We start from the raw sequence: 25,245 nt of genomic DNA, 5'->3' as shown, positions 1-25,245 counted from the left end.
ACAACTTTTCCCACTAGTAAAAACCCGAAACTCTTAGTAAATGAGGCCCTTACTCTCTGAAAGGTGGGAGAGTACAGCCAGGACCATTATTTATCTTTAAACAAAACTTATGTTTGCTATTATAGAGTATAATGACACAATGCTAAATTCTAAACCCAAATAATATACTTGTTCATGGTCTACTATGGTGTGATTTACATTATTCTAGTGTAGTAGAATTGAGTATTATGAGACTCATAACATCTCAAACATGAAAATTAACTTTCAGTTCAGCATTTGCTGTTTCTAAAGATCACTAAATACATTAGATTATAGTTGGCCAAACCATGTCAGTGGGGCCAGTCAATCAATGTTGGAAGTGAAAAGGATAAAACAGTCAACATGTCCAATCTTTTTGTTCTTGTGGAAGATAAGCCATAACAAGAGCTGTCTGGCTGTGGCTTATTCTTACTCCCTATTGAAAGCGTATAAATGCTTAGCCAAGTTGAGTGTGCAACTATATGGGGGGGTGGGGGGTGTAATATGGAGAGATAGCATTCATCAGACATCTAACATTTATGGCCAGCTTCAGATAATCAAAATTAAAGGAGTTCTGTAGTGAGAAAAAATGTATTCCATATTCAGAGGATGGGGGAAAAGTTATAGATCGCAGGGGGTCCAAACGCTGCCTCCCTCCCCCCCACCCCAGATCTCCTGTACAGGGCTCAGGCAGTCCGCAGGAATTGGGCGTGCCGACCCACCGCATGAAGCCGTGGCCGACATGCCCCCTCCATGTTTCTCTATAGGATACATGGTTGGGGCGTGTCGGCCGCCACTTTATGTGGGAGTTGGCATGCCTCTTCCTGCGGACTGCCAGGGCCCCATACAGGAGCCAGCTGTTGGACCCCCACGATCTATAACTCATCCCCTATTCTTTGGCTAGGGGATAAGTTGTTTTTCACTAAAGTACTCCTTTAAATCAACTATTGCAGAAAGTTAAACAGGGAATTACCTCTAATATGAAAAAAAAAAAAGCTTTCCTGTACTTATGAGCTGCTGTATGTCATGAAGGAAGTAATGTAGTTCTTTCCATTCCAACACAGTGCTCCAAGCTGTGTCCATGTCAAAAACTGCCTAGAGCATGAGCAAATCCCTATGTGGCAGCAAAGAGCACATGACTATTCGAAAGAACTACATGATTTCCTACAGGGTGCACAGCAGCTGATAAGTACTGGAAAGCTTTATTTATATTTTTTTAACCCCTTAACGACCACCGACGTTGTACGTCCTGGTGTGGCAGTACTTAGCGTACCAGGATGTACATTTACGTCCTGTGTATGACCGCGAGCATCGGAGTGGTGCTCGCATCATACACGGCAGGTTCCGGCTGCTAGCAGGAGCCAGTGACCCACCCGTAATGGCCGACATCCGCGATCGTGCGGATGTCCGCCATTAATCCCTCAGATGCCGTGATCAGTACAGATCATGGCATCTGCGGCAATGCTCATGTTAAAATCGATTATCGGATCACCCACAACGCTGCCGCACTGTAATGGTGGACGGAGATCCTTTCACCTGCCTCCGTCCACCTCCCGGCGTCTCCTGCTCTAGTCTTAGATTGAGCACACAAGAGCAGAAGATAATCAATAATGCTATGCCCTATGCATAGCACTGAACAGTATTAGCAATGAAATGATTGCTATAGATAGATATATCAAAATATAATGTTATTGATTCCGTACGGTCAACGGCGTAAATGTAAACAAAAAAAAGTCCAAAAATGCTGCTTTTTTGTCACATTTTATTCCAAAAACATTTTATAAAAAATTATCTAAAAGTTTTATATATGCAAATGTGGTATCGATAAAAAGTACAGACTATGGCGCAATAAATGAGCCCTCATACTACCGTATATACGGAAAAATTTAAAAGTTATAGGTGGTCAAAATAGGGCGATTTTATATTACTGATTTTTTACAAAAAGTTTGCGATTTTTTTTTAAGCGGTGCAAAAATATAAAAGTATCTAGCCATGGGTATCATTTTAATTGCATTGACCCACAGAATAAAGAACACATGTCATTTTTACCGTAAAGTGTACAGTGTGAAAAAGAAACCCTCCAAAATGTGCAAAATTGTGGTTTTCATTTAAATTTCCTCCCTAAAAAAAATTATTTGGGTTTGCCATACATTTTTTTGGCACAATGAGTGGTTTCGTTACAAAGTACAATTGGTCACGCAAAAAACAAGCCCTTATATGGGTCTGTAGATGGAAATATAAAAGAGTTATGGATTTTAGAAGGCGAGGAAGAAAAAACAAAAACGCTAAAATTAAATGGGCTTTGTCCTTAAGGGGTTAATAAAAGTAATCTACAAATCTGAATAATTTTCTGGCACAAGCTTAAAGGGTTCTAGGATAAACTTTTAAAACTTATCGGCATCCTTAAGACATTAAAACTTTATTCTTTTTTTTTTATTATTTGTTTGTTGTTATTTTTTTTTTTTTTTTGGGAATCCTATAATGGGAATTTTACTTTGGATTTTTATTTTTAACTGCCAATTTCTATATGACAGTACATTACCTTTTACATAATTCCTGACATAACCATCTCTTTCAGTTTGCACCTTACAGCAGAAGATATAGGAAAACTGCCTTGGGCGAAGCCTAATTGAGGGATTAAACGTTAGAGAAGTTGAATATAATTTTTGTGCAAAAAACACACACACAAAAAAAAACACTAAATTTATTTTAGACAATGTGCAGAAGATCATTGATGATCTGAGGGATTCAGTCTGCAATATTTCTTTAGTTTGTGTAAATCTTTTGGCAGACTGTAGCTTGTGCCATTGAATTTAGCCATTGATATACATTGCACCTGTACATTATATACATATATATGTTTGTTTGTGTGTGTTAAAAACAGCATATGCTACATTATAAAATAATAATTATAATGCAATTATGTTATTGCTCTAGACTATACACTCTTTAAAGCCCCCTGTCAGACATTCTCATTCTATGCAACCTAGACAGGAAACTCATTTACCTCTTAGAACAGTAGAATAGAATAAATATAGGAGCCTCTGCTTCACCATCTGACTGACTGTTTACTAGAAGACTTAAGAGTGCTTATAAATGGCCTAACCCCCTTTCTAATATAAATTATTATTGTAGATATATGAAATGATTTAACAGGATTTTTGGAGATAAAATATATTTTTCCTCCTAAACTTCATCAAATATGTATTTACATTTAAAAACTTCAGTACACTGTGGCTGTTTGGGGCCTTTTGTGCATCACTAACATGTCCTACTAACATGACGATCACCTAGATTTATAAACAGATGAGGGGGGAGCTCATACTTTGCCAGCAAGGAGCCAGTTAAAAATCCTATTACTTTAGCACTTTGAACATAGTAAAAAAAAATGCATCTAACAATACTTTATCCAGGTGAATAGAGTTAAACTCAGCCCAGAAGTCAATGGAGTAAATGGAGAGGAATGTATTTTCTTCTTTCTTCTGTCTTTGTGTTATCTGCTTGATATTTTCCATATTTTATATGAGTTATGATAGGGGAAACTGGTGGTTTAGTTAAGTGCATTAAACTGTTGGGAATAATCTTTTGCAGATCACCATTAAATCCTTCGCTTGAGGTCCTCCATCTCTTTAAGTGTCTTTTAGGAAGAGTTTAGGAGACAAGTAGTAGCTCATGGATGCCAATAAACAGTCATGTACCCTGGCTGCTTTCATCACAATCATCCTGAGCAGAAGTGTGGAGAATCCACGCTGCAGATGTTGAATCCTTCTTCTCTAGAGACACAGTCTGCAGGATACTAGCTGTAAAGTCCACAAGAATATTTTAATCTTTTTTACATATTAAATTGGTTGTGGGGAATAAACTACTTTAAATAATTACATTATTTTAAATAAATAAAACAATTCAAAACCATTATAAACAAGTACTGGTGATTCATAAATAATGCAAGATTATGAAAGAGAGAGACACAGAGATTGATAACAAACAGATAGATAATTATTGGACAGATAGATAGGTAGATAGTAGGTAGGTAGATAGATAATGCATATATAGATAGGCAGATAGGAAATAGGTAGAAAGACAATAGATATATAATATATGGATAAAACGTAGATAAAAGATTATAGATTGAGAGAAACATAATGCAAAGATAGAAAGATAGAATTTAGCTAGATAGAGAAATAAAATGTATTAAACATTATGACAAATTAGTTTGCATAGATGACTTTATTGATGCCATCTCTATGACCTCTTATATTGTAGGACAGTATTAAAATATATTATTGCTTGACACAATTATATCACACGGAAGGCTGAAAATGATGAACTCCATGGAGCCTCCCCAAAGGATTTCCAGGTCCACATGAATTCCATCAATGCAGGCTGCCTCCTCTAAATACCCCAAGCCTATTAAACCTTAATTTGCAGTTTCTCCCTGTATCCTGCTATTTAGTGATTTAATAAAAGGTATGGCTAGCTTTACAAACATGGGTATTAAGCCAGAGAACACAAAGAAATCCCAAAAGTAAGACCTTGTTATTGGCTTCCAACATCATATTATCTATCCCTCCAGAAAATGCCATGTGTCTATTATTAAGATCACTTTCCTACTGAGAATAATGCATGTATAGATGAAGTTATGCATGTCCCAAAGGCTTAGTCATTAGCAGTGGTAGTGACCATGAGAAACCTTCACAGGATGAGCTTTCATGGTAGCAATCTGAATGGAACACTATTCAAAAGTAATAAACTCTGCACCAATATAAATATAAAACCTGGCACGTGTAAAAGAGATAGCTAACTATATAGACACTTGCATTTTAAATTGAGCCATTCTATATAAAAATTTATAAAGCAAACTGAAATTTTGCATATATTGAAGTATTACACTATCCAGTAAATTTTCTAAAAAAAAAAAAAAAGGGAAAGTGACAAATCTACAACAGAGATATGCAGATGCTGGATTTCCCTAGTTATTTATTAAACAGGAAATGTGTTTTCCTCCATTAGTAAGGCATTATGTTATAGTCCAGAATGTGTCAGCTGTACATATTGTTTATATCTGTGCATACACTATGGTGAAGTGATCCAGTATCTCCCTATAACTGCAAAGGAAACAATGAAATTACCTACAAGTGTGGGGCAAGTTTCATCAGACTGCAGGGATTACTCTCTTGTCTCTCTGTTCTCACACACACACACACACACACACACACACAGCCTCTTTCTCTTCAGTGCACACAGACACACACAACTCCAGTGACGTCATCCAGATCTCTACAGATCTACTTGAGAGGACCCAAAAGAGCTAAAAGTGTCTCCCAGATCTGCTCATTTCAGTCTCAGCTAGGAATCACTGGGGATCTAGCAGGGAGAATATTGCACTATTCCTGCAGCAGGGATCACTTTACTGGTAAGTCACTAAAACATTATTCCTTTGTTTTTCTCTCTATATTGAGGAAGTTGACTTCCCTTCAAGAATGTACTCCTTCAGATACAACACTGTGCTAAATCCTTCAGATACAACACTGATAAACACTAAAAATAATGTAATGAACGTTATGGTTAAAATAGACTGTGCACAGAGTAAAAATATAGCAGTCTTTTTTTTAAGTAAAAACATTTGCTTTATTTGCTAATTTTTATTGTTGTTGGTATGAATTGCAATGTTTTGTTTACTATTGTGTGTTGATGTTTTTCTATCAAAAGCATTACACACACACACACACACACATATATATATATATATATATATATATATATATATATATATATGTGTGTGTGTTACTTGAAATAATTTTGTTCACCATAAATTATTTTTACTAGTTATTCCTCCTGCAAACATCTGTTTGCACATTAATGTTTCCTGGTTGCTTTCTCCTTTCTTCCCTCTGATTAGCCCCCAATTTACAGAGGCCCCTTGCTTCTAACATTGTCTGCTGTGCATAGTTGACAGCTAAAATTGCTTAGGTTATCCTTAACCACTTAAAATGTGTGTCATTATTTGGATAGTCATCCAGATTAAATGTGACCTCCTAATACAGATGCCCATTTAATAAGCTCAAATCCTATTCTATATTTATACTGTCAAGCCTCTTTTGATATCCTGATTTGTTCATTACATTGATAAATGTAGAAAAAGCAGATATAAATGTAGAAAAAGCAGATATTTCTGAATAAAGGCAGGGATATTTGTCCTTGGTAGAGCTAGGTATGGGTATAAACATCATCTGCATTGATAATGGGGCAGTAAACTTCTATAAGTACAGATTTTCCAGACAAGGTCTTCTTTTTTGCAGGGCTGATTTCTTAGTACAGCCTTGAAGTCAAGTCCTTGACATCTTTATACCTTGTATAAATTCTTTAGTGCCCCTGCACTTCGTCAAACCTGACAAATATGTTAGAAAATATAATTCCAATGGGGCTTTAGCTCACTTCACAAATTTAAGGATTTAGGCAAAAAAACAGTTTGTTCTTAGACTGGATCTCACCATATAGGTAGCCTTGCAGTATTTATGGATGTTATTATTATACAATATCAAGACTTCCTCACAAAATTCAATGCCATGCAAAACATAAGTGATCTGACAAGACACACATTTTATAATGCCTAATAAATGTAATACTTACAAGGGGCAGGGAAAAGATTTTTCCTCATAAGAAGCCTTGTGTTTTGTTTAATAATATTAATTACTATGGCAGTAAAAGACTTTAGAAAAACTCTGCATTTAAACTATCCTTTCTGATAAATGAATAATCCTAAAAAAGAAAATGTTGGCTCTACTGTGACTGTGATTGTATCTGGTAATAGGGGTTGTTTAGAGGCAATGGAGAGGCTAGATTATAACAGATCAGTATCTCTTAGTGGGGGAAACCACAAACTGTTAAATGAATAATAACACCAGCTCCTTCATTATTTTCTTTAATAATTATGAATAGGGGGAAAGCAAATCTTATGATCTGTCAGTATTGTGCATCTAAATGAGAATATAAGCCATAAAAAATTATAGAGTGCACCCTCCCCCATCTTCCTTCTTAACACTCCCCTGGAGAAAAAATAATCTACTGAACAATGTTATGTATGCATAGGAACGTCATGCAAATGAATCCAGGCTACTGTACAATTAGTGCCCGATTAAAGCCTCATCTGTGTAAGTCTAGAGGTTATGTAGAATTATAGTTTTACAATGTGTTACTATTTTCCACTATTTTTATTGTTTTAATTAAGAAAAAAATAAGTGCACAACTACAACATTAATACCAAAAGGGAGACCACATGTTAAAATACACTTTATTAAATTAAAAATAAATGAAGGACAAGTTGGTGGTTGAATAGGGGATTAAAGCAAATTAAATGGCATGATCCGAACTTTACAACTATTATAAGAATGGCAGGAATAGTTGTATCTAGCATTAAGGCACAATGGATTAAATCCACATTTGTTACATTGACATTTCAATGGTAAAACACCATAACAAAAAATACTAACATTTGTCCTGTATTATATTTACAGAGCAACTGCTATGGAGCTTAGCCTTTCTAAGAATGCCCTCTCCTATGTTGACTTAGGTAAGTAGAAGACTTAGTTTATTTTTGTGTAAGTTTCACTAATGTTAAATTCACTTACAAATAAAAATTAAACAAACACAAAATAATAATGTTATTTATAATAACAACTATTTATTTCAATAATTATTATAAAAATATTAGCATCACAAATAATAACAGAATTAAATAAATGTATAAAAATAATATGCTTAAAATAAATAGTGGTAATATCAATTTTGTAATAATATTAGCAAATAATTATTGCATCATTTATTACATTTTTTCTCTACAACATATAGGTCTTCAGGTAGATAGATGATAGATCAAAATGATAGATAGATCAAAAACAGTATTGTGAACCCATTCAATGCTAGTTGCACTTGTGCAAAAATAAAATATAATATAGTACTAATAAGAAAATAATCTTGTGCTTACATGTAAAATATACAGTATGTTATCTAAAAAAAACTATGCATAAATAAATAAAAGTTCTTAAGAAACTTTGCATAATTCACATTCTAAAAGGTTACATGCCCTTTCTGTGGTGATATAGGAGCTTTAGCCAGACACAAAGACCTTGCATAATGTGAGCTTTATAAGATTATTGTTCATTTTGGCTATTAGGGATTGCTCATGTCATCAATTGGTTATTTTATGGGTTTGGTAGGTCATGGAAATGTCTTTATTGTATAACATGCATATCTTTTGTATGTTTGGCAGCAGAAGTAGTTGATGATATCATTAACCAAATACATGAAATTAACAAAGATGAGGGTGACTATTGGCTAAATAGCAGCAAATTGTCAACAGTTTATTAGAGATAGATGATAGATAGATAGATAGATAGATAGACAGACAGGATGGATAGATGATGGATAGATAGATAGATAGACACAGGATAGATAGATAGATATAATTATAATATAGATAATAGCTATATTATAGAGTTTCTTGAAATATACTACTCTAATAGCATATTAATAGACTAGAAATACTATATTTAAAATCTCCTTTTGAAATCTACTTAAGACTCAAAGCTTTCATCAACTAACATCAATTGAATTGTTTAGTCTAGAAGTTCCTTTTATTGATACTGTAGGGTAGGAGCTACATGCAAAGCACGCATGGGTTTTCCTAAAGTTTGAGACACTCTTGTTTCTGTTTATCCCTTCTCCTTTCTATAGAGCATATATACACATAGATGATTGAAAGATGGAGAGATAGGAAGATATTGAATAGATAGATCAGTAGATAGACAGATCTATGATAGTATATCTGTAAATAGGCAGCATTAAAGTTTGTTTAGGAAAAAAAGCATGCTGTGTACTTAAGTTATTGCATTGTATCTACCACATAGATTCTTTTGGATACATAAAAAGTTCTTAAAAGCATCTTTTTCTTTCTGTTGTTATTAATATCATCAAAATTGTCTAATAGACTACAACCCCAATGGAATCAGATATATATTGTGGATATTTTTATATATGTCCTGTGTGTGTGTGTGTGTGTGTGTAAAAAAAAAAAAAAAAAACATTATAATGAACAATTCTTAATAAAACATCACTGACTTATAATAAAAAAAATCATCTTAGCATTATTATAGATACTTATACATTAAGATACTTATTTTAAAGAAATACAAGCCACCCAGTAAGTTATAAAGCTGCTATGATTGATATTTTCTATGCTCTATCAATAATTAATATTATATTTATTTACTAAATAATTCCCAAGTATTACACAATTCCAAATAATAATAATAATTTATTAATAATAATAATAATAATAATAATATGGATTTGACTTTTCTACATTTAAAATTGTAGCTCATTGACATTTTTTGTTTTACCAAAGATAGGTTTTATGGATGTGTCCACAGTATGATTTAGCCGTATTAGCTGCATGTGATATGTTTATGTGATATATTCCTTATCTGGGACTTAATTGGTTTATCTGTAATCAATTAGCCATACAAAAAAAAATCATATAAACATCCCCTATATATGCTTTCAGAATATATCTATCTTAAGCATTATATATTATATTTATACATAGCTAATATATATATATGTATATATATATATATATATATATATATATATTTTATAAATACATATATATATATAGTTAGTCTGTTTAATTGTTACATTCATTGTTTTGATTTAAAATGTTTGTCTATGTGTATATATATATATATATATATATATATATATATATATATATATACACACACACACTCTAGTAACTACAACCAATAGTTGTGTGATTATATCTTATTGGTAATACAGTTTGTATATTTATGCATTTTCTACATTCTTACGAAATTTGTGTTTAATACAATAATTTTAAAAAGGGTCCTATATTATCGATCTGATTGTTTAAATGTTTACATGTTCATTAATCTATGCCTCACTAATCTATGCCTCTATGCCATTGTTATTAATCTATGCCTCACCTAGAATTAAATGTTTTTTAACTAGTTAGTCATATTAGCATTTACACAAAAATCTAAATCTAAAAAAAAATTATAGATACATTACACATATTTGTAAGTAAATATAAAATTGTTTTTGATCAACATGCAAATATATAAAATAATATTACTATTAGAATTATGAAAACAAACTATATATGAAAAGATACAGGTATTTTTTTGTTTAAGCATTTATATATCAAATCAATGTCTTATAGTATGTAATATAAAGTGTGTACTGTATATATGGTATAAATATTCAAATCTTTACTGATGCGTTATTAAAATGTTTGAAATTTTAGAAAAACTTCCTTTTTTATGTTTTTTTTTTTTTTTCAATTTGAGCTATAAATTGATAAAAAATTAGACCCAAAGCAGGCAAAAAAATAAAAATAAAAAACACATGTGGACAGCAATAAAAAGCTAAAATAAGAGTCAAAATAAGGCTTAGAAAACATGAGTGATAAAGCCTAAGAAGGAGACAATATACAGTAATGTTATGTGCATTAGATATATTCTTTAAGAATTTGAGAATGCTGTGATTTGGTAGGAGTTTTTAAAAGTATAATTAACATTTGGACTTTAATTTATCAGCAATATATGTATCAGATTCGCAAACATAATATGTGAAGTTTAGAATTAATTTGTATTTATATTTAGCTTGGAAGTGAATATTCTAATTTATACCTTATATTACTATATTACTTAAAAAAATGTAATAATGTATCATTCTCAGTGTTACAAAGTTTAATAAAAACAATACTAAGAGTTGTGTATTAAACTAAAAAACAAACACATACAAATAATAAATATACTTATACATATATATCTTATCCATGAAGGAGAGTAAAAATATATAGAGCTCTATTCCCCCCTCTAGTGGCCTTGCACTTTATGTCACTTTACATTACATGTCCCAACTGTCTACTTATACGAATTATAATTGTTACATACATGAAGATTTAAACGATACATAACAAATTTCAATGTCACATCTTTGTCTAATTTAAACAATTCTGAATAGCTAATCTGAGTTGACCACTCCACTTTATCTCTATTGTAACCTTTGTTTTAGTTGTGATAAGTATCAGATGCAGTAGACATATAGTGAGGATTAATCCCATCCCTATGCAACATACCTGATTTTTCCCTATAGCACTAAGAGGATTTGCCTAATTGATTTGAGTTTATACACAAATTTCATATAGCTCAAGGGAGCAGCTTGCAGCAAACAGTAAAGCATTTAGAAAAATTGCCTGTTGACTAAAAAGGGTAGTTTGAGGTGGATTGTCCTACAGCAAACATAGTTAACCAGGTCACTCCAGTACTTTACTAGTTAATTATTGTGTTATTTGTTATAGATGGAGCTAAATATGTTAGAATATATATATATATATATATATATATATATATATATATACATATATATATATATATATATATATATATATGTCAAATGATGTATAAAGTGAGACAAATACAGCTCTTAAATGTTCTAAAGTGAATCCTTGGGCAAGATTTTGGGGCAAGCTTTATGTAAATACACTAAATAATACAAAATAAATACACATTGAAAATGTAAACCACAGTATCTTCATTACAAAATAGCAAAATCTATCCTCATTTTATAGTTAAAAGAAAAATAATGCCTTTCTGTCATAATTGTTACAATAATATAGTAGATAATTTGCTTATCTAGATAGATAAAAAGATAGATAGTCATCCAGTCCAATATCATAACCTTGATTTGATTTATCTGGTTAGATAGATAGATAGATAGATATTCACTAGCATAAGAAAAAAATAATTTATAGCTCTACATATATATTTAGTTATTTAGTTTTTGCATTTGTATAGACAGATAAATATACAGATTGTTATTTGTTGCTTCAGTAATATTGATACATATGTGGCCTTAATATTAATATGCATGTTTTCATTTTTGATTGTTATAGGCAGGACTTATTGAGTACTTTAGTAATATTGAGTTATTAATGCTACATTTGTACTGAACATATACAGTTTCTCATTGCTTTAGAAAAATGGAGAGGTGGAGTTGTTCATTTAAAGCAGATGTTTTTGGAATTCTTATTTTGTCTATGTATAGAAAAAGAAGATGAACAACTTTGTGTGTCTCAAGGTCTTTGTAAAATAGATAACCTAGACAGTGTCTAGGCAAACACTTGTAATCTTATCAGGTTCTCTTATCAAGCCTGGTCCACAGATTGCAGGTCCTTACCACTCACTCTACATGTGTTTATCTTACTATTCAATAGCCCTAACCTGCTGTGCTTTGTCTTGTATGAAGTGGCAAGCTACACAATATTGACTGTGAGTGTGTGTGTTCTGTTTGTCCAACATTATGAAGGTGTAAACTACACAGCCTTGAAGAAGCACAGGCAATGAACAATTTAGTCCTGCTTTTTGTTAAATATTAAAAAAAATGAAGTGCCATGTCAGCTGTTCTGCATGTTATATTCATATACAAAAACTAATACCACTAAAACAAATGCTTGCAAAATGTGAAATTTTTGTTAATACAAACTAAAAAAAAACACTTTTAACATAGCTACAATGAATAGAGTCAGAGCTTATAAATACCTTAATTTATTAACTACAGATTTTGCTGCAATTTTTTTCTCTCCAAAATGTGTTGAAACTCAGCTCCTAAAGGACATGTACTAGCAAAAAGCTGGGGATAAAATATAAGTTATTAATTCAATAATATGAGTTTGATTTGATATCTATCAAATAAAAACTCATAGAAGTTTTTGTTTAATATTTAGCAAGCACATCTATACATAGTTTGTATGAAAGCAAATGTGTGCACTATGTAGTGTACTTTTTGTTATTGTGCTGTATCTATCTCATGCATTCTGCTGATTATATTCAAACTGATTTAATGCTATACGTTGTCCATTTTTATTACTCAGTATCTTATGTTTTCTCAAAGCAAGTCACAGCAGGGATAGAACATGCTGATATTCTTATTTTTCATAATGCTATGAGTTAGTGTACAAATAACTATCCTGATACTGACAGAAATATAAATTATCTATAATATATACAATAAAACATCAATATCCTTTAATGCACTTTAAAACATTATTAAATGTTCTAAAGTGCAAATCCATGGGCAAAGTTTGGGGTGGGGGGGAGCATTATGTAAATACAATGCAATACATAATACAAACTAAATACAAATTGAATGTACACCACAATCAACCCACATTACAATCAACCCACATTACATGTACCTGCATTACAAAATGCAAAATATATCCTCAAATTATAGTTATGCCTTTCAGTCATAATGCAGTGGCAATGAGTAACTATAAATGCCTATATTGTTTTGTGTGCATATACGTATGAACATTCTATAAATAAAAAGCAATCTAGCATATTAATATATAGAAAATATATTTTTAAAAAATCCTAAAATATTCCACTGCAATTACATGTCTATTGTTATAGTAGATTGTCCTACTTTATTTCATATTTTTATGTCATGTGATATATTTGCACAATTTTTTCAATAATGCAGTATAGGACTCCCTGGTATATTAACTATGCTGAATCTAGTTAGCTACGGTAATTATAGTTATCCCTCCCCCCCCCCCCCCCCCCAAACACACAAACACACACATACACACAACACAAATAAATTAAAGAGCCTTGGAACTGCTCTTTAAGGTTTCCAGCTTTTACTGGCAAAGCCTGCCATGAATAGTTGAATGGTATGTTGAATGGTATGAAAGTATATATTTACTTAAGAGTCTATCAATATTTGAAGTAAAGGCAAGGTATTCAGAGCTATACAAAACCATATAAATCACCTAAGTTGTAAAGTTCAAGGGACATCATAGCCATGAAAAGGAGCAGGTCTGAACTAATGAAAAACAAAGCTAATTATTCTTTGCACATTTATTCTCACAGTTATCCCCTGACAGTGGGAAGTAAGGTTATTTAAAAGGATTTCTGTCTCTTTAAGAAAGGCCTTGCCAGTAAAGCTTAGATACCTTAGAGAACAGCTCCAAAGATCTATGGGGAGTTTGCAGGCTGCTCCTTAGCTAGACTGTAGGTTGGGCTGAAGACTGCACATAGTAATTTATTAGTAAGACAGGGAGGTATTAAGCTCAGTTGGGCGGTGCTCCAGTATACTGCAGCCACTTCTCCTAGGGCAGGTCCTTTAATCTCTTTAGCTAAAAACTATCAAGCCAGCAGCTTGTACTTCCTAACACTCTTATGTATCTTTGCTTGGGAAACTATATACAGTCTACTGCCTAAAAAGAAGAAGGAACTTTTTTCCAAGTGAGTTTTTATGGGTCTCCAGCCTTTACAAAGACAGAACCTGGATGCGACTTGGTTTGTATAGGGTCTTGTGGAATACCAGTTTTCATGAGCATTATTGTCATGGATTCTTTTAAAGGGGGTATGAATCTGGAGAGGTTGCCTGAAAGTTTAAGACCCCAGCCGTCTCATGACATGGCCTCCAACTTCCATTTGCAAAGATCAACTGAAACTAGAGATCCAATTGAGAATTCAGCCAGTGAATCATCTGATACTGAAATTGCAGGTAATAATATTAATTGACAACGTACGTACTGTATGAAATCCTATCCTTATGCCTTGCGCCTTATGAATACCAAGGACATGCATTATTTTGTAGACATTAGAGTATACGCATCATCATAATGTATTGTTTTACTAACATATTAAAAAGTACAGAAGGACTAAATATGTTCCTCACTGTGTTATTAAAAAAAAAAAAAAAAAACTGAAGTAGTGGTTCCCACTACAATAATTTTTTTCACATAGTTTTGACTTGTTATTGTTATTATAGTTAAGTATTTTGTCTGGTTATATTATTGAAATGTGAGTTCCAAGTATAGTTTTTGTTTGGAGTGGTTATTTTCAGGGACGGCACGTTTATGAGGTTTTATAGCAAAAGAAAATAAAAAATTTTTAGTCTCCTTGCAATAAATTACATTTGAGAGAGATCTGTGGACATCTGTTGGTTTAGGTTATTGATAGTCAGGCCTTATACTGCTACCCAGTGGAAGAAGACACATACTGTGCTGAAAATAAAAATTATGGAAAATGATGAAGCTATGAAGGAGGTCTTAAGCTTACTCTGAATTTACTATGAACCTAGAAAGAAGCAATAGATTGATAGAAGCTAGATAGGTAGTAGATACGTAGATAGATAGATAGATAGATAGATAGATAGCTAAACAGATATAGTCTTCAGGGACTATAGTAGGACTGGTTATATTATTATTGCCTATAGACCATATATATTATGTATTATGCATTTTGATACAGCGTTATTGTGCTGTATCAGCCCTGTGCAATAATAACTTGTGTGTTTTGGTTCCCTTCTGGTATTTTTCCCTTTTCAGACATGTAAAAATTAGGTCAGTTTAGGTAACCTTATAGAAATATCACAAATTCCCAGAGGTTTATTCCCTCTGTTTTTCACTCTGAAAACAGCTACTGAAAGCCCCTTGTTAATGCAAGGAACATCAATATTTGTTCCGCTATTATAGTTAAGTTAAATGTATTATTCCAAAAGTATAACTGAATGCACAGGAAAAAATATAAAAAATGATTATTGTTATTACTGCAACTATGCCATCATTGATGAATTGTTAAGACCTTTTTACCCTATTATCACAAGTTTAAAATAACAATAATAATAATGATGATGCAATGAGACAGAAACATTAATGTACATTTTATATTTACAGTGGGAAGTTATGAATGTTAACACTGTTAATTATATTCTATTATGTTATTGTTGTTATGCTTTTTAAATGTTGGTATTTTATAAAATCATAATTATTATTATGATTATTATTATTAGCAGTAGTGCATTTTTTTAAAATTGTTATTTAATAACGTTATCATTCATTACTATATAAATGCAGCAGTAATAATAGAATTTTAATGTTACAATTGTTTTTTTTTCTTTTATTTCAAATTAACATTTTACAAAAAAATGTATTAATAAATATGATGCTTTTGTAGACATTTACATTACACTGAAAAGAAACAGTTTATCTATGAATTCTAATTACAATAGTGTATATGTGCATTTATATACAATATGTTTGCTTGTTTGTATGATATGTCAGCATTTATTAGTAAACAATTTCAGTTCTCCTTTTTCTTTCTCATACTTTGCTTCAGTTTGTTCCCATTGTAACCAAAATACTATTATTATTATCATTATTATTGATAATGTTACAGCATATTTATTATAATCTTACATATGTTTATCTATAGTCTTCAGATATATAGTTTAGCCTTAACATTTTCTAGTTATAGTCACTAGATTTTTTAAGAACTAAGTTAGCATATATGATTATATGGAGTTTTATGGAATAGGTACAAAATCTACCAAGTAAATTGTGCATTTATAAAAATTTTTATCACATTTACTAGTATAGGACGATAAAAGTGCATGCGTTTGTGAATTCCCTAGTATTGCTATGTTACCAATCTGTAGCTCTGGACTCTTCACAGAAAAAGACAGGAGTGGGGAGCCAAAAAGTGAAGATGGCAATGTAGATGACCCATCCAAGAAGAAAAAGCAGCGAAGACAGAGAACTCACTTTACTAGCCAACAACTGCAGGAACTAGAGGCCACCTTCCAGAGAAACCGCTACCCTGATATGAGCATGAGAGAGGAGATAGCAGTGTGGACAAACCTCACAGAAGCCAGAGTCAGGGTAAGAGCAACTCATTGGGGGACATTTATCATTGTATGTACACTGGTTTTCTGTTCTATTATGTTGTGTTTTGTTTTTTTTTGCATTTTTTTGGTGCACCTTTTTTTTTTTTTTTTAAGAGCATTTCCATGTGTTTTCTAAGCTATGGTGGTTGGTGGATACTTTTTTTGCAGTGGATAGCGAGTTATCATGTGTACATAAATTGTACACTAATTTTGCTCATGGCAGCATTATTTTGCGCAAGCATAATAATGCTGACCTAGAATGGCACATAGGAATTAAGATTTCATAGCAAATTAAACAAGCATCAAAGAGGACTCACAGAAACGTGTCAGATGCAAGATCACAGAGCCTAAACCTAGCTCTGCAGCCCACTGTTTTCTATACTTGAGCAAAATGTATTCCCATTCAGCATTTTGGTACATTTTGAGCAGCAATGCAAAAAATACACCAAGCTAACATGGTTAAAATCTATACTACATCACACCATCATTAATAAATGTCCCCCATTGTGTGTGTGTGTGTGTGTGTATGTGTACAGGTGTATATCTGTGCCCTGCTCTAGATAGGTAGACAGATAGAGAGATAGATATACACAGACTCTATATATGTACAACACTACAAAAAAAATTTAAGAAGGAAGGTGACTATGACCCAGACTCAATCAAAATCCAAGTGAAATAAGCAAAAAAAAAAAACTAAAAAAAAAACTGTTAGAACACTCTATGGGACCATTTTCACACAAAATTTGCGTTTAGAGAGGGCTGAATCATTGCTCGCTATGACATGATGGAATAAAACTAAAGGTTCTTCACTAGATTGATCAGTGTTCTTTTTTTTTGCATAGATAGATAATAGATAGATTTGCACACAATGAGGAGCAGAGGGGGAAGTAGGGACCCTTAATAAAAAAAAAATCATAACTAGGAAATCTGATCTGACCTACACTCACTGTATGCTGCTCACTGTATGCAGCTCAATTACGATGTAGAAATGTTCTATTTTTCCTTTTGTTTTTATTGAACATTTTGACAAGACAGAAGAGAAGACAGTGAACTTAACAGAAAAGTGAGCACAGACACTAATAAAAAAAAAAAAAAAGCTTTTATTAACTAAATAAATGTAGCATGATGACTGACCTAGAATGGCACATAAGAATTACGCTTTCAGAGCAAATTAAATAAGCATTTCCTTCATCAGGCACATATTCATCCATCCAAGCACTCAGAGGTGTAAATGTAGGACAGCAAAAATGCTCACCGTTACTGTTATGATTATCTTAATAATTAATATTAAGTTGTTTATATACAAATACTTTTAAATAATTCTGGTGGTTCCTTCTTCTTTTAAACCAGTCAGTGTTTAATTGAGTAAATAAAACTAGATAACAGCAATATTTGATCTGAGGTATAAATAAGCTTTTAAATCTCATTAGATTACTATAATATGAACGTGTTAGAATTAGAATTCATGTGTTAAATTTGTTAAATAACATAGAAAGCTTTAATTTTCTTTTATTTAGTTATACATCTTTTGTACAGTGGTTTATCTGTAGTTTTGTATATAAAGGTATAAAGCTAACAATAACAATATGATGATTATAATAATAATAATAATACATAACTATACATGGGCAAATGATAATTTACAGACCCCTCTGGTGTTTATTATCTCTAATATTACACTCCTATTTTCTCATTTTCTTTAACCCAATATAATTTTGCACAGAGACACATTAAAAAAGCACTGGCCCCAAACAAAGACGAGCTGGAAAACTAAAACACATTACTGAACCTCAAGGCAAAGACAGATTGAAAGGCTCATTTCATATGGCCTCCAATAAAAGAATGAAGAAACGGAAATTATTTTCATGTAAAAAATAACAGTTAAATCTTGCTGCATAACGTCTGTCAGTTGTTATTGTGTACAGCTCGGCAGAATATTTCACATAGAGAAACAGGATAAATGCATGTGAAGTCGATGAGGGTGCAAAGCAATGTATGTGCAATGAATGTGCATTCACCAGAAACTCTTTGTGACTCCTTATGAACATGCTGGGAAAACCTCAAAAAGCCGTTGCTGTGTTAGAATAATTGAGTCCTATTTATTTATGCTGACTACTGAGGTGATGCATTAGCAAGTTACTATAAAAGCTTCATTGTATATACCAGTATTAGATCTCTTAATAGTGGAGATCCTGGATGGATGGATGGATGGATGGATGGATAGATAGATAGATAGATAGGTAGGTAGGTAGGTATGTAGATAGATAGATAATCTGATTCCGTTATGTATGGAAACATAGAAAAGCCTCTACTGAATGTTTTGATGTATTCCTTAGTTTAAGGATTGTGCAACTTTGTGTGTGTGTGTGTGTGTTAGAGTAATCAATAAATATGGTAACTAGATAGATCTCAGCTTTTTCTTACATTCCTAATGTATAAACAGGACTCAAGCATATAGCAAGTTATATACATTTAATACAGTGCTAGGTGAACTCATCAGTTATTTTACTGAGGAAAATTTATGGAATCTGTCAAAAATATTTAGAACTACAAACATGATTAAACATAGTGCCACTTATGTGCACGAAAATACAAAATTTGCTCAGAGAAACTAACCCTAAACTATCATGCATTTTATGGAAATCAACCCATTTTAGTACTGAAATAACTAGTCACTATTGTTTTGTTTTTAGAGTATATAGATTTCTGATATTCATCTATTGACTTTTTGTGTTTAACTCTATATACAGCTGTACATAGCTTTTACATAGAACCATCCACTAGTATGTAAATTTAGAATGACGCCATGAGATGAGGGAGCTTTGTGCTTTGCATAAAATGTTTGATTTGGAAAAGATGAAAAAAAAATATTTTAAACTAAAAATAATGTGCCTTGTATGCGGTGATAAACATGAAGACAGAAAAGCTATGCAAAATTTGTTTTAGAAATACACTATACAACTCATAATATTATATAGGTTAAAAAAGAAGAGAATGTATTCCATTACTTTATAGGTTTATTGCTTTCTAGAATAGCTATTACTACTGGTTTTTAAAAACAAATGAATCACTAAAAAGGTGGAAAAATAAGGGCAGTAAAAAATTGTGAAGAGAGAGAACACAAACGAAAGAAGGAAAGAAAGAAAAAAATAAAGAAAAAATAAAGGCATTAAACTCATTATCAATATAGTCCTGCACTGCAAAATTACAATATATTTAGAGGGATACATAGACAAAGATAGCCAGAACCCTGAACATTCCTTCACACATATAAAGACACATTGTGTAGTCTATATGTGTCAGTCTATACATCGGGTGGTTATGTTACATCTATAAATCTATATAACTAAAAGTCTTTCAGTCTTAAATTTCTGTCTAACCGTCTAGGAAAAACTGTTTTTTAAATATATATTTAGTATGCAGATAGATATGCAGACATGCAGGTAGAAAGATTTACATTCCTAACAGACACAGTGCATATGTTTAGATCAGGCAATATTAGATTATAATAAAAAGTATAGTAAATGTTTACCATAATGTTATTATATAAAATGACGGTAAAGAAATATTGAATATATATATATATATAATTCAATAATACTAAAATATATATATATATTATTGTGTAGTAGTATACTAAATACAATAAAATACTATGCAATAATATAGTTAGGAAAATTCTTATGTGTAAATGAAATAATAGACTTGCCTTCTTATATTAGTAAAGTTAATTATGGACATTTATCAACGGGTTTAGTCAGGTTTTCTTTACTATAATTGTCGCAAAATTGTCGCAACTGCGACTACGCGATTTTTCGTGAGACATTTTGACTGGAAAGCGAGAAAAGCAAGTTTTCCAAAAATTAACTATGTAGTAATAATTTTAAAATGGACTACGGGTAGTCAGGTATTTATTAACTGCGACAGTCGCAACTGCGCAAAAAAAAGTCGCAACAGCGTTAAAAATTGACTAAATTTACTCCAGCTCAAACATGGAGCAGAAAAAGCTACTACCAAAGTAAAAAAGTAAAAATTGCTTACGTGAAAGAAAATTATCAACAGGCTGAAACCAGTTGATAAATAAGTCACACATAAGCAACACAAAAGTAAGGAAAAAACTACTAAAAAAAAGAATACATAAGCAAACATTGATAAATGTCCCTCAATATGTCTAGTTATCTATGTGCAATGTAAGTAGATTTAGTGCAGACCTAATTTACATTTCTCTAAAAATTTTAGAACATACATATAGATAACAGACAATGCATACCAAGATAAGATTAAAATCTAATACACACAGGTAGATACCATAATAACTAACATAAAATAGTTAAACATACAATCAAGTCTTTTATGTAGGGCTATTGATTCACACTCATAATTTTACCCTCCTTCACACTCATAATTTTTTTTAGCATTTTTAAGTGCTAAAATACCATGAAGTTCATTAATTTTCAGTGCTGTTATGTTGATGCATTTTTTGTTACATTTGTAACATACATGGTGTTATTTAAGTGATCTCGAGGACTTAAAAAAACAGAGAATTATATGGAAAAATGCCAGAAAGAACGCCATACCCAGAGCCAGCTGTGTTTTTACACAAAAACAAAAGATATTACAAACCCCAACAAGTTACACCAATATGCCACAAACATTGCTATAGATTTTAAAGTAGCATAATGCCATGAAAATTTTGTGTGTGGAGCTTTAATTAAACCTTTGTTTTTTAACCTCTGAGAGGTACTTTTTACGGAAACACCATATGATGAATGGTTCTGTCTGTTGTGTTTCTGCTGCAAATACCCTTTTAATTAGGAATGCTTTTTGTAAAGTCGTTATTTGTTCCCTGAGTGTTTTTTGTAAAAGTAAAGCAAAGCTAAGGCAATGTGAACATATGCAACTGCAACTGGTCAGGGCAGTAAATCCTAATGAGCTTTACCTGTATACATTGCATATCCAAAGGGCAGTGGGAAGATTGGGCTTCAACATTACTAATCCTATCCTTGTTTTTATGATCTGTAACCAGGGATTTTTATTATGCACACTATATTATTAGAGAGAAGTCCTTGATAAAACATTTACCATGGCCAATTAATATACGATGGGACCTAGGGGCTGCTACAAGAGGGGAAATTAAAACTAGGCTCAGAAGGTTCTTGCAATCCAGAAAAGGGTGGAAGCAGCTGCATATCTAGAATCAAATTATTATTAAAAGGTAAAGTTACTATTATCTGATTAGCTATAGCAACCCAATAATATATTAAAATCGACAAGTTAAAAGTAACCTACATTTAGTTAAATGAATAGTATAAACAGGCTGCTTTTGTAGAACTACAAATCCTAGCATGCCTAAAACGTGATGGGAAACACAATGCTGAGATGTTTTGACTTGTAGTTCTACAAGGCAGTTTAACTAGCCACAAAGGAACACTTCATTGAGTTACTGCTATTACACATACATGATCCACTCAGCAAATTTCACTCAAGGATGGTAAATGCCATCATCGTATTCTTTATTGTTATGAAAAAATGGTCTCTCTGGTCCTTTTTGCATGAATAAATATCCTGTCTTGTCAATTCTGACTGGAAGTTAATGTCATTATTTTGTTCGATTTAAGTTCTTCTCAGTATTGAATGTCTATTCTCATAGAATGTAATACAAGTTATGAAAAGCTTGAAATGTAAGCAACAACATTCACTTTGTGACTCCATATAAAGGGAGTGTTTCAATTGCTGTTAAAATGTTAGACTTGGTTTATTTAGATTTAATGCAGGCCTATTAGATGATAAAGTAAAGGCAGATATACTAATTTCCTTCACCAAGACTTCCCTCCTCAAGGAGCTCAAAAACTTTGCTTGGAGGAGCCTATTAATTCCCTTTATAAGCACCACTGTGATTTACTGATTAATATTTCCCCTTATAGATCTAAGACGCCCAGGCACCAGACATCATCTATAAGCCTGCCTCATTATTCTCCCAACACAAATGGTTGTAAGGAAATTTCTAAATGCTTCCCATTTTGGTTTGAAGTGTTTGTCTTCTTTGCCTGACCCTCACTTGTTCTCTTATTATTACTGAGGTCAGCCAAGTATAGGTCTACTCTGGATGGTTGTGGGGGACCTTTGTATGGTAAGGCCACACTTATGGCTTAACCTTTTTTTATTTTCTTTGCAGGTCTGGTTTAAAAACCGCAGAGCCAAGTGGAGGAAAAGGGAGCGCAACCAGCAAATGGACCTATGTAAGAATGGCTATGTTCCTCAGTTCAGTGGCCTCATGCAGCCCTATGATGACATGTATGCAGGATATCCCTACAACAACTGGGCTACTAAAAGCCTGACCCCTGCTCCACTATCTACCAAAAGCTTCACTTTCTTCAACTCAATGAGTCCTTTGTCTTCTCAGTCCATGTTCTCTGGCCCAAGTTCTATTTCGTCAATGAGCATGCCATCCAGTATGGGGCACTCTGCTGTACCTGGCATGCCAAATTCAAGCCTAAATAATATCAATAATCTTAATAATATCAGTGGGTCCTCGCTCAACTCAGCTATGTCTTCAACAGCATGTCCATATGGACCTCCCGGTTCCCCATACACCGTTTATAGGGACACCTGTAATTCCAGTTTGGCTAGCCTTAGACTTAAATCCAAACAACATTCAACTTTTGGATATAGCAGTTTACAAAGTCCAGGATCTAGTTTGAATGCTTGTCAATACAACAGCTGATGAACCGAGCATCAAACCATTGTGCCCTGTGGACTTTTGACTTTGATAAAGGACCAGAAATGTTTTGCAAGAGACACAAAAAAATAACAAAAAACTAATAAACATGGATGAGTTGCAATCTTCTCTCTGGATTATGCGGGTTGTATGTACTTGAACTTGCACAGGATTTTCCAGTGTCCACTTTATAGAGAGATTTAGTGGAGGTAACGTTTTCATCTAAAATTTTTGGTAGTCATCAAAGATGGGGGAGATGTATTGTGGTCTACACTGAGATTGGTGATCATTTGCTACTGCAAAACAGGTATTTGCAGAGGAAGAGTCTAGGGGGAGAGGCGGGAGAGAGGAAATATTAAACTAATAGGTATTAAAATAATAAGGGTTAACCACTTAAAAAGGTTATATGTAAATATATAAATATATATCTGCCGCTACATTGTGTCTAATGAGTGTGTGCCATAGTTTAATAAACTGGTTCAAGTGCATGGATTTCAATGGTTGTCCAGATAAAAATGATCATTTATTGGTTTATTTGTTCCTCCTGTAGAATGGAAACATCCAATAGCCCCATAACCATCCCAGTGATCAAACTTATAAACAGCATTGCCTTCATCAGTGACTTTCCCCAAACCAAACCAGTTGTATTTATCGTATGCTTTGATCAGTTGATCAATCTTATTTATCTGCAATCTATTTTAGCTCCCCATGTATCTTTTTAATATGCTATGTAAAATAAATCGAATAACTCCAGATACCTAATAGTGTGAAAATGTAACAATTCAGTCTTCGAAGTCAGTTTGCTTACCAGTCACAAAAAGTATTCAGTCAAAGCGTGCAACAAAGCAAAGTATTCTGGTGTAGCAAGAATAGTGCTTTGCTGTTCTAATTCAGAATTTTTTTTATCATATGGCAATCAACATTTTAGCCGGATATGTGCCAATGTTTTTTCTCTAAGGAAACTCCATATAAAATGCACAAATGTCCCTCATTCTCTCCTCTGCTCCCCTCCTTCTCTTCAGTGTATTGTACACCTGTGGTAACTGTAATGTGGATGTTTGGATGTTTAATAATGATGTTGTGCAGGATAAGAGAATGCAGTGTCATTTTTTTTTTATAACTTATGTTTTAGATTTTTTTTTTGTGAATACTTTTTTTTTTTTTCCAAAAAATTAAGAGCATGGGAATAAAACAGATTTAAGCAAAAGCTTCTTGGTGTTTTTTGCTAGTTAAATTCTGTTATTTATTATAATGTAATTATGAAACAACTTTTACTAAACGTAATAAATGTATCATTAGCCATGTTGTTTTTATTCTTTATGGTATATAGATTGTTCATAGATTGTGGAGATATATATATATATATATATATATATATATATATATATATGTATAAATGTATTTAATACCACCAGGTTCAAAGTATGCTAGATCCCAAAAAGTTGATGTTAAAAATGTTGCATTATTTTATGCACACACATCTTTTTTACCTGGATTTTCTATAGCTCAATTCTATAGTTGGAGTAAAGTTTATGTGTTTATTTTGCCATTAGTTTTACTTGTCTATTAATATACTATATAACTAGCTAATATAGAAGTATGTGCAGAAACATAGTATTGTATAGTATGCATTTTAAGGTATAATTTTGGCTACATGTATTATATTTTGGATAGCTGTAATGCCAGCTAGTTCACAGTTATACATATATTTGATAAGCAGTTTTCATATTGTTGGTATTTAATCTTTT

General features: G+C 32.3%; 1 protein-coding gene and 1 long non-coding RNA gene across 8 annotated transcripts in view; one reads left to right on the top strand and one right to left on the bottom strand.

Moving 5' to 3' along the window:
* Positions 1 to 1,843: 1,843 nt before the first annotated feature.
* LOC130267227 (uncharacterized) overlaps positions 1,844 to 25,245 on the bottom strand; it is a 29,725-nt gene continuing 6,323 nt past the window's right edge. For 2 of the 3 annotated variants that reach the window (XR_008843107.1, XR_008843105.1), the window contains exon 3: positions 1,844 to 3,818. This is a non-coding gene — a long non-coding RNA (uncharacterized LOC130267227). Of the gene's footprint in view, positions 3,819 to 12,641; positions 12,733 to 25,245 lie in introns of all 3 variants that reach the window. The other variant, XR_008843106.1, reaches the window with a different exon arrangement.
* Positions 4,221 to 24,769, top strand: PITX1 (paired like homeodomain 1). Of its 5 annotated transcripts, none has more exons than XM_056516641.1 (5): positions 4,221 to 4,485; positions 7,533 to 7,588; positions 14,470 to 14,616; positions 16,569 to 16,774; positions 22,955 to 24,769. In XM_056516641.1, the coding sequence occupies exons 2-5, from the start codon at positions 7,543 to 7,545 to the stop codon at positions 23,501 to 23,503; spliced, it is 948 nt and encodes a 315-aa protein (XP_056372616.1). In that variant the 5' UTR covers positions 4,221 to 4,485; positions 7,533 to 7,542; the 3' UTR covers positions 23,504 to 24,769. The 5 variants fall into 5 exon arrangements, with proteins under 5 accessions (XP_056372616.1, XP_056372620.1, XP_056372615.1 ...); XM_056516640.1 differs by lacking the exon at positions 4,221 to 4,485 and adding an exon at positions 5,029 to 5,431; XM_056516645.1 differs by lacking the exon at positions 14,470 to 14,616.

The sequence above is a fragment of the Hyla sarda genome, chromosome 4 (genome assembly GCF_029499605.1).
Source record: "Hyla sarda isolate aHylSar1 chromosome 4, aHylSar1.hap1, whole genome shotgun sequence".
NCBI classification, from domain to species: domain Eukaryota; kingdom Metazoa; phylum Chordata; class Amphibia; order Anura; family Hylidae; genus Hyla; species Hyla sarda.
Note: the sequence above shows the minus strand (reverse complement) of the source record. Positions and strands in the feature narration are given on the sequence as shown.

Excerpts from the sequence above, each read along its gene's own strand:
- PITX1 (XM_056516641.1), top strand. The coding sequence starts at position 7,543 with ATGGAGCTTAGCCTTTCTAAGAATGCCCTCTCCTATGTTGACTTAG. Across the intron at positions 7,589-14,469 it reads CCTCTCCTATGTTGACTTAG|GGGGTATGAATCTGGAGAGG; the intron begins GTAAGTAGAAGA and ends ATTCTTTTAAAG. Across the intron at positions 14,617-16,568 it reads ATCTGATACTGAAATTGCAG|AAAAAGACAGGAGTGGGGAG; the intron begins GTAATAATATTA and ends GACTCTTCACAG.